The 14901-nt window shown below is 52.9% G+C and overlaps 1 protein-coding gene across 2 annotated transcripts in view; it reads left to right on the top strand.

Annotated features, from left to right (window-relative positions):
• The window catches only part of DTNB (dystrobrevin beta), a 159270-nt gene that overhangs the window by 137752 nt on the left and 6617 nt on the right, over positions 1 to 14901 (top strand). Inside the window, exon 17 of one of the 2 annotated variants that reach the window (XM_030468840.1) lies at positions 4555 to 4613. In XM_030468840.1, coding sequence (XP_030324700.1) covers positions 4555 to 4613 — 59 coding nt within the window. Of the gene's footprint in view, positions 1 to 4554; positions 4614 to 14762; positions 14821 to 14901 lie in introns of those variants that run through there. The other variant, XM_030468842.1, reaches the window with a different exon arrangement.

The raw sequence follows: 14901 nt of genomic DNA, 5'->3' as shown, positions 1-14901 counted from the left end.
TTTTGTATTGGTTTTTTTTTTTAGTTATTATTTGTAGTTGTAGCTGATTGGAAGCATGCTGGAAATGAGATAGGGAAACCCAGCAAACAGAGAGGCAATGGTGCTTAGAGTTACAGAAATAACCTGAATTCAAGGCCTGGGAAGTTGGGACATTGGGTATTTTCTTCCTCAGATGTTAGGGCAGCCACTACAGGCAGAGCTTCCTCTTGTAGGGCAGCAGCTGCCACGCTGTGACAACATGAATTTACAACCCAGCTATGAAAAAAAATCAAAATACTTCACACAGTCAAACACTGGTGTAAATACCATGCTCCAGGAATATATATTAAAAAAAAAATCATACCTGGAAACAATTTATCCTCTGAGCTAGATCAAAATAGTCCTACCTCAGAGCCTGGTAGTGTGAAATATCTGTTCCAGGTGTAGATTTGGCCTTTCATGATGCTGTCAGACTGAAACCTCTCGGGGGATTTTTTATTTATCAGAGTGAAATGAAAGCTGTTCTAACTACTAAAATCATCATGTAATCCAAATTGGGTTTAGAGAGCACCACTTGTATTGTAGTTGTGATTTAATCTGACTACTGTAAATATCCCAATAATTTGGTGAGCCCAAAACAGATGTGCTTAAATCCATGAAGAAACCAGCAGAGAAACAGAAAAATCTTGGTATTTTTGGCTTGATGTAGTTTAGGAAGAGCTCTGCTAATGTGAAAATTAGTTTTCTTTTCTCTGAACTTTTCTGTGTTGAAACATCCCTGGAGGGGCTTCAGAGCCCTGGGGATGTGGTGCTGAGGGACGTGGGGCAGTGCTGGGGAAGGGTTGGACTCCTTCATCCCAAACCAAACCAATTCTCTGGGTGGAGGCAGGGGAGATGCTTGTGTTAGGGAAGATCTGAATTCCAGTAGCCTCTTGGCTACTGAAAAAATGCAAGGAGCAGTAGTAGGGTCCAAGCCCCTGGTCTGTACTTGTCCAAAAGCATCACGTTTGGGGTTCTCCAGCTCGTTGGCAGCTCCTGTGTTCCAGACAACATCCCTGGGTTCATGGGGTCAGGAACATGGAGGGCTCCAGGAGATGCCCCCTTGCTGGCTGGGTTACCCCAGTCTGTGGGCTCTTGGCACTCATCCATGGAAAGGTTGGAGTCTGCACATCCAGGGGCCAGGAGCACCCCATCCCTGGGTGGTCAGAGCAGGCCACCCCTTGGTGGGACCCCATCACCACATCCTTATTTCCAGTTATTCCTCCCTAGGGACCCTGCAGTCTCCCTCATCTGTTGGTGTAGAACCTCAGTCACTGGCTGTGACCCATTTGAGGTGGGTGCTGAGATGGGTGCTGAGATGGGTGCTGTGGGTGCTGAGATGGGTGCTGACAGCCACGGTCAGTCCTGCACAGCCCCTGAGATCTCCCTGTCCACCTCCCTCTTCCTCAGCACAGGAGACTGGAAACCTCTGGTCCTGAAATCTCCCACTGGCTGGTAGCAGCTGAAGAACTTCAGCATCTTGGTACTGAGGTTATCAAGAAATGTATCAAGGAGATCTTTGATACCAAGATATCAAGATTCCAGGGGCTTGGAGCACCCTGGGCTGGTGGGAGGTATCCTGCCTATGGAACTTGATGAGCTTTAAGGTCCCTCCCAACCCAATGCCACCTGGGATTCTCTGATTTATAAATCCAAGAGCTGCATGGAATGGTGATGTGGAACATCAAGGCTGCAAGTGTGGGGTTTCCCAAGAGAAAGGAATAAGGGGAAGTCTGGATCCTTGGGGAGCTGGAGTCTGGGGGGCACCAGTATTGGTGCCTGTGCTACCACCAGCATGTCCCCACATCTCCTCCTCTGCCAGCCCAGCAGCTCAGCCCCACATCTCCTCCTCTGCCAGCCCAGCAGCTCAGCCCCACATCTCCTCCTCTGCCAGCCCAGCAGCTCAGCCCAGCCATGGCAACTGCTGCTCTGCCCACAGGGAAAAACCCAAAATACAGCAGAGCTGCTGGGGCTGTGTCATCCTCCACGCTGCTGCTGCTTAGCTGACAGCTCAGGGAGCTCTGTGCTGGGTTTGTGAACCAGCTGAGCCTGAGAGAACAGGGAATTTAAAAAACCCCTCCCTGCTCTGCCCCTGCCAGCAGAGCAAGGGGCAGAATCATCTCCTGTGCCCCCCAGAGCCCTTGGTGTGCCAGTGTGTGCCATCACCTTCTCATGATCCTGCTCCTTCCAAGTGGGGCCTCTTGCATGACCCTCTGACACAACAGAATCTGTTGTTGCCCTCAGCAGGAGCTCACCACAGGTTTACTCCCAGTACTTTTGTTCCTAAGAGGAAAAATCCCTTCCTCATCCTTGGCCATGGGGCTTGGAACATCCTGGTCCAGTGGGAGAGGTCCCTGCCCATGGCAGGGGTGGCACTGGATGAGCTTTCAGGTCCCTTCCAACCCAGCCCATTCAGTGATTCTGTGTAGAAGAGATTTTTTTTTCTGTTATGTGACCCAAGAAGCTGCAAAAGAACAAGTGTCTCAGTCTCCTGTTCAGGATGGTGGAACTTGATTTGCTTCTTATTTGCTCCAGCTCAGATGTGATATCTACAGCTCCCTGCAAGGAGGCTGCAGTGAGGTGGATCCTGGCCTCTTCTCCCACGTAAATAATGCTAGGTTTAGGGGAAAGGGCCTGAAAGTGCACCAGGGGAGGGTTAGACAAGATACTGGGAAGAATTTCATTCCTGAAGGAGCAGTCAGGTGCTGGAACAGCTGCCCAGGGAGGTGCTGGAGTCCCCATCCCTGGAGGTCTCCAGTGTTGATGTGGCACTTCAGGACGTGCTGTATGATGGGTTTTTTCTGGGCTGATAGCTGCATGTCATGATCTTAGAGGTCTTTTCAACCATGACAATTCTGTGATACAGCCAGGGATTGTCCTGTCCTTACCTTACCCTCAATATAAGCTCCTGGAAAAGATGAGGAATCATCATACAGAACCCCAGGTTGGAAGGTCCAACCCTTCCTGGCAAAAGCACCATCTGGACAGGATGGCCCAGCTGAGTCCTCCAAGTGTGCCATGTCAGGGAATCCACCACTTTCATGGGGAGATCATTCCAATGGCTCTTTGTTCTCTTTGTGGAAAATGTTCCCTGCGTGTCCATTTGGAATCTCCTCTGGGATAACGTGCACCCATCACCCCTCATCTTTTCCATGGGACTCCTTCTAAAAAGGGAGTCTCCACCTCGTTTGTAGCCACCCTTCAAATACAGGAGCTCAGTGGTGAGGTCTTCCTGATCCTTCTTTTCTCAAGGCTGAACAAACCCAGTTCTCAGAGGCTGCCCAGACCTTGGATCATCTTCTGGACCCTCTCTCCTGCACATCCAAACCTTTTTAAATAGCATCAACCAAAACAGAGCAGAGGGAACAACATCTGCAGGGACTTTGCCATCAGCAAGAGATTCCCCATCAGGAGCAGGTCATGCTTGGTGTGGTCAGATAAATGATCAACCGGGGAGTTTTCCACCCAAAACCCCAGTGCAGAGAGGGAGGAGGGAAGCTGTGGGGCTGTTCCTTGGGCCTTGCCTGCCAGTGACAGCACTGAGGCTCTCAGTGCTCCCTTCCCTTGGCAGCTGCTTGCAGCTCCCTGGCAGAGCAGGGTGTCACATCAGAGGCTCTGTGCCTGTGTGTTATTCATTAGCTGGTGGGCCACTCCTTTTAAAGATCAAAGGAGCTTTGCCAGGACACGTGGAGCTGCCTTTTCAAAACATGCCTCCAGCAGCTGTAGGGTGATGGAGAAACCTCCTGCCTTTGGCTGAGCTTGGTGGGGGTCTGGGAGCAATCCCGGGGGCAGCAGTTCTTCCCTTTCAAATTCCCCAAGCCACTGAGGCTTCTTCTGGCCATCTAGAGTGGATTCTGCATCCACAAGTTTCTCTTAGATGTAGTAAATCACCCACCTTTTACTAAAGGTGTTGGTCCTGGGAAGCACCTTTGTGGGTTTCCTGCAGCCATGGGCTCAGGAGAAGGGAAGCAGTGCTGATCCTCATCACTGGGGCTGTTACACCAGTGTGTATCCCATGAGCATCCTTCCCACACCACCCTTCCCACAGCTGACGTGGGCACCTGCCCCATGCCAGGAGAGGTTTCCTCCTGTCTTAGGCATGAGAGGTGCTCAAACACCCACCCTGAGCTCACAGCATCCACTCCAACCCCTTCTCCAGCACCCCATGTCCCTCATCCCCACATCCCCAGGGCTCTGAAACCTCTCCAGGGATGATGGGGACTCCAGCCCTGTACCTTCCAGCTGCCCCAAGCCTGGAGCAATGCCTGGGGTTGGTGTGACCCAAGGACAGGACCCAGCAGGTCCAAAGGTGGCACTTTGGGTAGGTGAATGAATAACCAACCTCTCCTCATCCTCTGGGGCTGATGCTGCACTTCGGGAGCCTTGGAGCATCACTGATGCTGCTGGGCAGAGGAGGAGGAGGAGGTGGAGGAGGAGGAGGAGGAGGGAGGTTCAGTACCACAGGCTTGGTGACTCAGCAGCTTCCCAGGCTGATTTCTGTGTCATCTCCTCACACTTTTTCTGGTCTCTGTGTAGGCCATTGCCTGTGGAGGCACACACCGAGGAGGAGCTCCACACGCAGATTACTCAAAGGGGTGAGGTGAGTCCTTTGTAAAGGCTTTGTAACATCCTCATGCCGTGCAGGCAACTGATCTGCGTTTGTCACTGCTGCTTTGGGGAGCCAAATATGTTAAAAAAAAGGATGACGAATCCTTGAGAATTTTGTAGCTTGAGGAGAGGACTGAAAGTTGCTAAGTAACTGCAGGTACCCTGGGAGAGTTCCTGAGCCCCTGGCCTGAGAGGTGGGGAAGGGGCTTGCTGAGGGCACTGCCAGCCTTCCCTTTCCTGCATAAATACAGATATTTGTCCAAAGAACTCTGACATTTCATCACAGCCCAGTAATTTTTCCCCAGACCCAAAATAAATATTTATTTGGAATCGCAGTCTTCCTGAGACAGGTTTGAAAAGTGTCCTTTGCCCAGTTCCTGCAGGAATGGGGAATGTTACCTTAGCAGTGGGGTCTGCTCTCCACCAGCTGCCTTCCTCCTTGGGCTGTACCCTGCTCCTCAAGCCCTTCATTCCTCCTTCCATCCATTTTAACCACTTTAAAGGTATTCCAGGAAAAATGTTGAAGTACAGAAACCAGACTCCTGTAGGGCTTCTCATTATTCAGGGCTGAGGTTTATGTTTATTGAGAGAAAAATCTGCATTTCTGTATCCTTGTTATCTGTTCTCCGTGTTTATTACTCTGAACATTCCTTAGTCTTTCTGTTAAGTGCTCTGGGCGTGCATGTCAGCTGGACATCACCTCTGTGGGGTTTTTGCAGTGGACACTGTCATCATTAAAGTTGTATTTTATGAGCTGCCCACCAGAGAGGTTTCCTGATGGGTTTCCAGCAGGTCAGGTCCACGCTTGACACTTGTCTTTCAGGAGGAACATCCTGGATAGTAGAGGGGAAGGGGCAAAGCTGTCTCTAGGAAGAAGACAGAATAAAAAGGGCTCGAAGAAGATCTCAGGGTCCTCTCCCTGCTCAGCTCCTTGGCAGGGAGCAATTTCTGGTCCTTCTCTGGTGCCTTCAGAGTGAGTCCATGTGCTGGACCACAGGAGCATCACCTCTAGGATCTGTGGGATGTTCTTTCCAAGACCCCTTCCCACCCAGCCCAGCCTGGGATTCTGTGATTCTCTCTGCAGTCAGTGGGTCCCTCCAAAGAGCAAGTCAGAGGCTGAACCATCCTCCTGCTCTGACTCATTTTCTGGAGGATGCTGTTGACTTCAGTGTGACCTCAGGCCCCTCGGAGCCAAGTTGGAATGCACGAGAAACCTTCCTCCCAGTGCCTGTTCTTAGTCCACTGATGAGCAGTACTTGGTTCTCTTTTGATTTGAGGCACATCAGAGTTTTTCAAAGGAGAAGTGGATGAAAAAGGAAAAACTTTGTGCTCAGTTCTTGAGAACATCAGAGGAACACGTTTTATCTTAGTCACCACTGCTGGGCTCTGTAGGAGGCACCTCCAGACCAGGATATCAGTGACTGCACATCCTCCCCTGTGCTGGGCACTGCTGGGGATGCACCCCCAATCCTGGGGTCAGTTCTGGGCCCCTCAGGAGCAGAAGGAGATTGAGGGGCTGGAGAGTGTCCAGAGAAGGGAATGGAGCTGGGGAAGGGGCTGGAGAAGCTGGAGAAGGGTCTGGAGAAGTTGTGAGGAGCATCTGAGGGAGCTGTGGGTGCTGATCCTGGAGCAGAGGAGGCTGAGGGGAGACCTTGTGGCTCTCTGCAAGCCCCTGAGAGGAGGTTGGAGCCAGGGGGGGTCGGGCTCTGCTCCCAAGGAAGAAGGGATGGGACAAGAGGAACTTTTGGCACACCTCAAGTTGTGCCAGGGGAGGTTTAGGTTGGAGCTGGGGAAGGATTTCTGCCTGGAAAGGGTTGTCAGGGCCTGGCCCAGGCTGCCCAGGGCAGGGCTGGAGTCCCCATCATGCCTGGAGGGGTTTCAGAGCAAGCCCTGGGGATGTGGGGATGAGGGACATGGGGTGGGGGTGCTGGGGAAGGGTTGGACTCCATCACCTCCAAGGTCTTTTCCAAGCAGAAGGATTCTAGGATCCTATTTTTTGCAGAGCATTGTGGAGGCTTTTAACCACAATGTTAACTTCTGGCTGGTTTGATTCTGTCAGGCTTCCCATCAATCCCCCAAAGGTAAAAGCTGGGATCTGCTCACAGCTCCAGCTCTGCTCAGCTAGCCAAGCAGAGGTGACTTCTCGTTATTTCATGTCTTTGAGCCAAGTAGCTGCAGTAACCTTCAGTGATGGAATTAGGTTATTTTTATGGTCCCTTCCAGCCCAAACCATTCTGTGATTCCAGAGCTCAGCTCCTGGAGTCTCTGCAGTGTGTCAAGGCTGTTGTAGCAGTTGGAGCACTGATCTCTGCTGAGCCATGCATTATTTTGTCACATTCCAGGCAGCTCCTCAGCCCAGCATCTCCTTGATGTGCTCCTTGCTTCTCTGCCCTGGGGGCCTCTGCTCCAGGGCCAGCACTGGAACATGTGTGTGTGGTTCTGAACCAACCACCCCCCTTCCAGCCCCCCGTGGCACGGGACTGGGCTGTTTTGGCAGCAGGTTTGGCCACAGCAGCACCTGCCTTGGCAGCCCCCTCACCAAGGCAGAACTGCCCAAGCCCAACCTCCGGCGTCCTTGAGGGCAGCATGAAACACTGGGAGACTGTTCCAGGAAATGATGGAAGCCAGGAAGAATTTAAACATTTCCCCAAGTTTTTCTGTCCTCGCCCTCATTCTGTCTTCATTGGCTTCCTCTTCCTCTTGCCAACAAACTCAAACCTGGAGCCACGGTTGGGTTTTTTTACGGTCCCGAGTGCTGTGATGCCTTTGCACTTCTTCTCCAACGTGACAGCCATGGGTTTAAACAACAGATGAACAACCTTGGCAATCCAGTCAGTGTTTTCTCCCCTCTCAGCATCTGAAGCTATTCAATTAATTAATGATTAATTCTCAGATGCAGTCAGTGCTTGTTTCCATCACCACCCCACATCAGCCCCCTCCCCTGGGGTGACTCAAGACTTTTTTTCCTCTGGATACATCAGTAAAGTCTCAAGGGCTGAATTTGGACCCAGGGTCATTGTTCTGTGTCTTCCCCCAATGGCTGCTGTGGGTCCCTGTATGAACGTGAGCACCCCAGGACTTGTAGCAGTCCCATGGTGGTCCTGGCAAGCAGTGATCCCTGCTGCAGATTCCTGGTGGTCCTTCCTCCTCACTCCTGAGCTGGCTCCGAAGGTCACAGAGTCATGGAATGATTTAGGTTGGAAGGGACATTAAAGATGTCGCCCAGGTTGCCCCATCCCTGGCAGTGTCTCAGCCCGGGTTGGATGGGGCTTGGAGGGAGCACCCTGGGCTGTGGGAGTCTGTGATTGGAAGGTTCTGTGCCACAGCCCTGGGGAGCAGCATCCTGGTGGTTGGGCACCCCTTGTGCATCCTGGTGAACAATCCCCTGGAGACATGGATTGCTCTCCATGGGGAGTGGCTGATGCTCTGGGCAGGACGGGTCAGGCAAAGTCTGATCCAAAGCATGAAGTGAATGTTGGTGTTTATTTGGTCCAGGAGTTTTCACTTCACTCCTTCCTGGCTGGCTTCCTTCAGGCTTCATTGAGTAACACAGGAGCTGCAGGCTCAGAGGAATCGGCGTGCAGGAGTTGCAGGGTAACGCAGGGAACTTCTGAGAGTACCAAGGCCCTGGAGATGTGTCTGTCACCAGCTGAGCCACTGAGACCTTGCAGTTCCTGGGAAGGCTGTCTGTCCCCTTGCCACTTTTCTGAGCACTCCACGTCTGTGCTCTCTAAACGCAGAAAATGGGTATTTTTGTTTCAAAAGGTCCCTGAGGCTTGGAACTCCTTGTTTCTGTTCAGAAAACATTTCCATTTGCACAGCAAAGGTGCTCAGGTGTTCAGAACTGTCAGAATTCCCATTTTGTGGTGCTCTGAAGTTGGTGTGCAGCCCCTGCTCTGGAGGAGGAGACAAAAGGTGCTAGAGGACACAGAAAATGGGTGAGATCAGGGTTTGCTCTGCCCTCCCCAAGCCCATGCCCACCAAGAGGGGTGACCAGCAGCACGTGGAGGACAAGCACAGCTTTTTGGTGTGCTGGGGTCTCTGCTGTCCCCATCCTGAGGACAGAACCACAGAATGTTTGGGTTGGAAGAGACCTTTAAGCAGAGTCCAGTTGTAACCTGACCTTACCAATCATTAACCCAACTCTGCCAAGTGCAGGGCTTGCTCAGCACATCTGCATGGCTTTACCCACCTGCAGGGATGGGGATTCAACCTCCCTGGTCAGCCTGGGCCAGGGTTTGATGATCTTTTCAGAGGAGGATTTTCATCTAATACCCAATCTAAACCTCCCCTTTGTCTCTCCTGGACTTGTGTCTCTCTGGCTCTGCTGTGTGACTGCTCACTGCTGGTATCTCTGGCATGGACCCTCACAGCCTCCCTCATGTCACTTGAGTTTCTTGGCCAAAAGTTCAGGTGTTTATCTTGGAAACTACTCTGAGAAGGCAAGTGACCAGTTGAGCAGCTGAGTCTGATGTCCTTTTTTATCATAGGACATTTCATAGAGTCCCAGGTTAGGGCTGGAAGGGACCTTAAAGCTCACCTAGTTCCAACCCTCTGTCACGGGCAGGGACACCTCCAACCAGACCAGGTTTTCACAACACTATTGTCCTTGGGTACTGATAATATTTGTGCTTTTGCCACGGTAGGAATCAGAGTTTGGGCCCTTTTCTCCTTTCCCATGTCTGTCTGGAGCAAACCTCCCCCAATGGCCAGCGCTGTGCTGCAGGGTGCCTGATCTTTAGGGTGGTGAGGACATACTCATGGAGATACCTTCAGAGCATGCCCTGGGGCTGCCAACCTGAGTGTGCTGCCCTGGTAACCAGTCCTTACCTTGGAATTAGCAGCACAGGGAGCCAGTGACTGGTTGCATCCTGTGGGCATCCATCTGCCCTTGCCCGGGTGTGCGTGAGTGCACCCCACGCCACCCCTGTTCTTCTGAGCCCCCAGTTCATGTGTAATGTTCTGCTCTGCCTCTGTATGAGTGATTCATCCCAACCTTTATGTCATCAGGAAGTTTCATTAGAGTGCAGTTATTTTTGTGCACGTAATTAGAATATTAAATAGATGAATCCCTGAGGGATTCCTCTCGTCCCCTCCAGCCAGCAGGTTGTCTTTCAGCAGAACCCGTTTTCTTCTGGCTCTGATGGGGATGCAGAGCCACAAATCACAGCCCTGCCTGGAGCTGACCTGTGCTGACATCTCCTCCAGAGAGCCAACCCAAACCCCAGGCTGGTCTCCTGCAGGCTGGTGCTGCCTGGTGCCTGGGGCAGCCTCCGGGGCTCTCCGTGTTCTCAGCAGCAGCATTTGACCACTCCCATGTTCCAGCTTGAAGATTTCACTGTCCCACCTCATGGTCACAAGTCCACAGTCCATCTTCCCAGCTCCTCACACCCTTGTTTGCCTTTCCTGTCTCTTTGGTGTGTATTTGGGGATGGTTATCACCCCAGGCACCACAACACCTTTGTCCTTTGGGTGCCATGTTCAAGCCTATGCTGCAGCCCATAACTTTTTTTTTTCTTTTTTTTTTTTTTCTGAAGTGTCTCCCAGAAGCTGCAAACTTTGGAGACTTTATTTTCTGGCTGTTGAAAAGAGAGCCCGGGATTGCAGAGCTTTGTTGTCAGTATCTGTCGCGTGTGCAGACGGAGCCGTGGTTCCCGTCCAACTTCCCTGCAGCTCACACGCCCTCGGAGCTCATGTGCAAACTTGTTTCTCTGCTGCCTCTATAGCTCTGTGCTCTCATTAGCAAGGAAGAATTTAATTGTAGAACCCCGGGCTGGTTTGGGTGAGAAAGGACCTGAAAGTCCCCCCAGTGCCCCCCCTGCCATGGTCAGGGACCCCTCCCCCAGCCCAGGGTGCTCCAAGCCCCATCCAACCTGGGCTGAGACACTGCCAGGGATGGGGCAGCCACAGCTTCCTTGGGCAACCTGGGCAACCAGGGGCTCAGCACCCTCACCCCAAGCAATTCCTCCCTCACATCTCATCTAAATTAATACCATGTAAGTCATTAATAATGTCCAATCAGTGACTTTGAAAGCTGAACCTGTGCTGACCCAAATTTCTGGTTCTTATCCCATAAGCTCTTTAACTGAGTGGCTGCCACCACCCCAGCACCTGTGACCCTGCCCAAGAACCACCCCAAGCTTCTCTCCCCCTAAGAGCAGTTCTGCTCTGCTGGAGGGAGATGGAATTTGATCTGGAGAGCTCAGGTGTGAGAGATGAGTGTTGTGCTACAGCCTGCTCCTTGTTGTAGCCTCTGTTTGTCCCTTCCTGCTGCTCGGTGGTGACACCAGGTGCTGGAGCAGTGACACCTTGGTCATGCTGTGTGGTCATGGAGTGATCAGGGTGGAACCAGAGGTGTGGTCCCCAAAGCATGGGATGTGGTTCCAGGGGACGGGGAAGAAACTGGGGAATGAGGAAGACGTTCTTTGCAGAGGGGGTGCTGAGGCATTGGGATGGGCTGCCCAGGCAGGGGGGAATTCTCCATCCCTGGAGGTTTTTAAGAAGAGACTGAACGTGGCACTGAGTGCCATGGGCTGGGAACCACAGGGGGAGTGGATCAAGGGTTGGACTTGGTGATCTCTGAGCTCCTTTCCAACCCGGATGGTTCTGTGATGCTGTGATTCTGTGGCTTCTCACCTGGGTCTGGTGGGGTGATGGGTACACCCATGGCATCACCATTCTGACCAGCAGAGGTACAGCTCACCATCATGCTGCTGGTTCTGCAGATTTGCTTTCTCAGCTCAGCTGAGCCATTCTGGTTTGTTTTTTTTTTCTTTTGGGAAGCTGGACCCAAGGCACTAAAAATGTCCCCAGGCAATGTCTGCAGAGCTGAGAGATCCCGGAGCCACCACCACGTAGTGGCTCTGAGGGTTGGTGGGGTTGCTCCCAGAATTAAAACATTTTTGGTGGGGATGCTCCCAGAGTTAAAACATTTTGCTCTGATGTCACACAGAAACCCCCGGGGCTGGGGGACGGGGCCAGGGGAGGTTCCTCCACCCCTCCATCCCCCGAGCAGCAGCGGGAAGCTCTGCAGCCAACCATGCCGGGAGAAAAGAGAAGCCTGAAATCAAAACCCGGAGAATTCTGGAAGATAAGGCTGGCTCTCAGCCTTTGTAATCCAAGTGGGCCGGGGGAATCGGGTGGGAATTGAAACCGTTGGGGTCCTGGGAAGGGCCAGGCTGGGGTGTTGGGGTGGGAAGGAGCTGGGACATCTTGAGCCCAGCACTGGGATCCCCGCGTGAGGCCCCGCGGGAAGGGGCCACGCACGCCCCGGGATGGGGGAATGGGGGATGAAAGCAAAAATGTCAGGCTTTGAAAGGAGCAGGGAAAAAGGAGGCATTCTGTGTGGTAACCGAGATTTTATTGTTTCCTGATCCCTGCTCTGTATCCCACAGCTGGGGGGATCGGGAGGAATGAAAACAAACAGCAGCCCATGAATGGAGGGGTTTTATCTGGCGCTTGGTGGAGCTGGGGATGGGGCAGAGTCATGTCCAGGGGGGTCCCAGAGCAGTGGCTGAGAGCTCCGTGGCAGCTCAAGGCTTTATTTTTCTATTATCATGAACACTTTCAGAAAAAGCCAAATGATAAGGAAGCATAGGGAGGGCACCCTCAGGACAGGGCTGCCAACCCTGAGCACACCTTCTGCTCCCTGGTGCTGTTTGGTTGGTAACTCCTGGAGAGCCCAGAATCATCACAGCACAGAACCCCGGACTGGGCTGGGTAGGGAGGAACCTCAAAGTCCTCAGAAAACCCAACCCTGCCATGGGCAGGGACACCTCCCAGCAGCCCAGGGTGCTCCAAGCCCCATCCCAACCTTCAGCACAGCCAGGGATGGGGCACCACACGGAGCTTCCTCTTCTTTCTCCCCCTTTTCTCCCTCACAAAACAAACTCCGTGTTCCACCCTGCCTGGCCCTGAGGTGCTGGGGGGGTTGGCAGGGCTGCCGTGGGTCACCAGCCATGGGCAAACACTGCAAATACCTCCTGTAGCTGCGTAAAATATCTGTCCTGAGGTCACGGCTGATCCACGCCTTCGCATTGAAGCTGAAAAAGCGATTTGTAAAGGAAAAAAAAAAAAGAAAAAAAAAAAAGCTGAGTAATAGGAAGGTGGCTGCCAGAGCAGGCATGGCAGCCTTGTCTCCAGGAGGATGGGCTGAGCCCTGCCTGCAGGATCTGCCCCTGGCTCCCCCAGAGGCTCTGCCAGCTCCTGGGACGGGGCTGATGGCCAGTGGGCCCTTGGGAGATGTTTTAATTAGCACTAACGATGGCAGCTGCCTGCAGGAGGGGTCTCAGGGGCCCATCCCTGCCCCCAGCCCCAGCCTAACGAGCTCTTCATTAACACCCATTGCAACCCAGACCCTCTCCCCCCCTGCTGCCCTCCATGCCCCCCATGCTCGGCCTCCCTGGTGGATCTCACAGCCCAAGGTATTTTGGGGGTGGGTGGGTGTGAATCTGATTTAATTGGTAATTTTTGAAGCACTGAACACAATCTGTGGGCATGGTGGGCAGACACCCCCCAGCTCTGCCTCAGCACCAAAAATCCTGTGGGGGTCAGAACCAGAGCTGGTGGCTCTGTGGGTGTCACAGCCCTCTCTGTGCCAGTAAATAACTTGATATCCATGGGGACACAGATCGATGTGGAGGCTCCAACTGCAGAGCACACCTGGGGAGCACGCTGTGTTCTAACAGGGCTCAGCAGGGTGGGGGTCCTTGTCACAGAGTCATCGATTCTTTAGTTGGAAAAGATGTTTCAGACATCAGGTCATCCCATCACCCCAGCACCACCCCATGTCCCTCATCCCCACATCCCAGGGCTTGCTCTGAAACCCCTCCAGGCATGATGGGGACTCCAGCCCTGCCCTGGGCAGCCTGGGCCAGGCCCTGACAACCCTTTCCAGGCAGAAATTCTTCCCCAGCTCCAACCTAAACCTCCCCTGGCACCACTTGAGGTGTGCCAAAAGTTCCTCTTGTCCCATCCCTTCTTCCTTGGGAGCAGAGCCCGACCCCCCCTGGCTCCAACCTCCTCTCAGGGGCTTGCAGAGAGCCACAAGGTCTCCCCTCAGCCTCCTCTGCTCCAGGATCAGCACCCACAGCTCCCTCAGATGCTCCTCACAACTTCTCCAGACCCTTCTCCATCTTCTCCAGCCCCTTCCCCAGCTCCATTCCCTTCTCTGGACACTCTCCAGCCCCTCCATCTCCTTCTGCTCCTGAGGGCCCCAGAACTGACCCCAGGATTGGGGGTGCATCCCCAGCACATGGATGATCCCTGCCCTGCTCCTGCTGCCCACCCCACTGCTGGTCCCAGCCAGGATTGGGGGTTGGAACTGATGTTCCTTATGGTCCTTCCCAACCCAAACCATTCTGTGATTCTCAAGATGTTCCCCAGGTGCTGGGAAAACCAGGGGGTCTGGGGAGGCATCCGGCATCGTGCATCTGTCCCTGGGTTGCCATTCCAACAGCCCAGGGTTGGGTTTCAGTGGGGGATTCAATTAACACCTCAGGAAGGTCATTAACCCACCCAGCTAATCAGCCTTTTCTGTATTCCTCGGTGTGAGTGCTGAGGGAGGAGGGTGCTGGAGCCCATCACCCCGGCTGCCACCACAGGCAGGAGAATTCAGTGTTCCTACAGGAACGTGGTCAACTGGACCGATTGGTGGTGGTCTGATCCTAATGACCTTATTTTCTGTTCTAAGTATTTTCCTCAGAGTGTTTGCAAAGCGGGGGGGCTGCTGGATTATTTTTAGCTCATGCTTCGATCGTGCTGGAATTACTCAGGCAGCAGCAGCAGCAGCAGAGATGGTTTCATCTGCAGCACTGGAAGGGTTCTCCTCCATTTCTGGTTAGGATAAATAATTTTTAAATTACCAGTCAAAATGAGAACCACAAGTGGTGATATTGACCCAAATATGGAGAAGCACCTTGCAGGGAGATTGCAGCCTTGGTGAGGGCAGTGATGATGCTGATTTCAGGAGGGGGAACAGCTCCAGACGTGGCCCAGGAAAAGGGGTTTGGTCCCTGAGAGCCAGGGCCGTGGCTTTGTGCTTGTGTCACCCACTGGTGTGGAAGCTTCTGGTGTGGAGGCTGTTTGGGAATTTCTGAGTAGGAATTCTTCTGAGCAGTTGCTTGTGGTGTTTCCAGCACCTACCTGATTCCTCAGAGAAGAAATCCTGAGGACAAGACCCAACGGTCTGACACCAAACCGGCTCGACAGCATTCCAGGTTTTATCACCGGTTAAAGCAACTCAAATAAAAGGTTATTAGGAAAAAGCAGCAAAGA

This window comes from Calypte anna, unplaced genomic scaffold, assembly GCF_003957555.1.
Source record: "Calypte anna isolate BGI_N300 unplaced genomic scaffold, bCalAnn1_v1.p scaffold_86_arrow_ctg1, whole genome shotgun sequence".
Classification (NCBI taxonomy): Eukaryota; Metazoa; Chordata; class Aves; order Apodiformes; family Trochilidae; genus Calypte; species Calypte anna.
The sequence above is the reverse complement of the archived record's forward strand: the minus strand, read 5'-3'. Positions and strand labels throughout refer to the sequence as shown.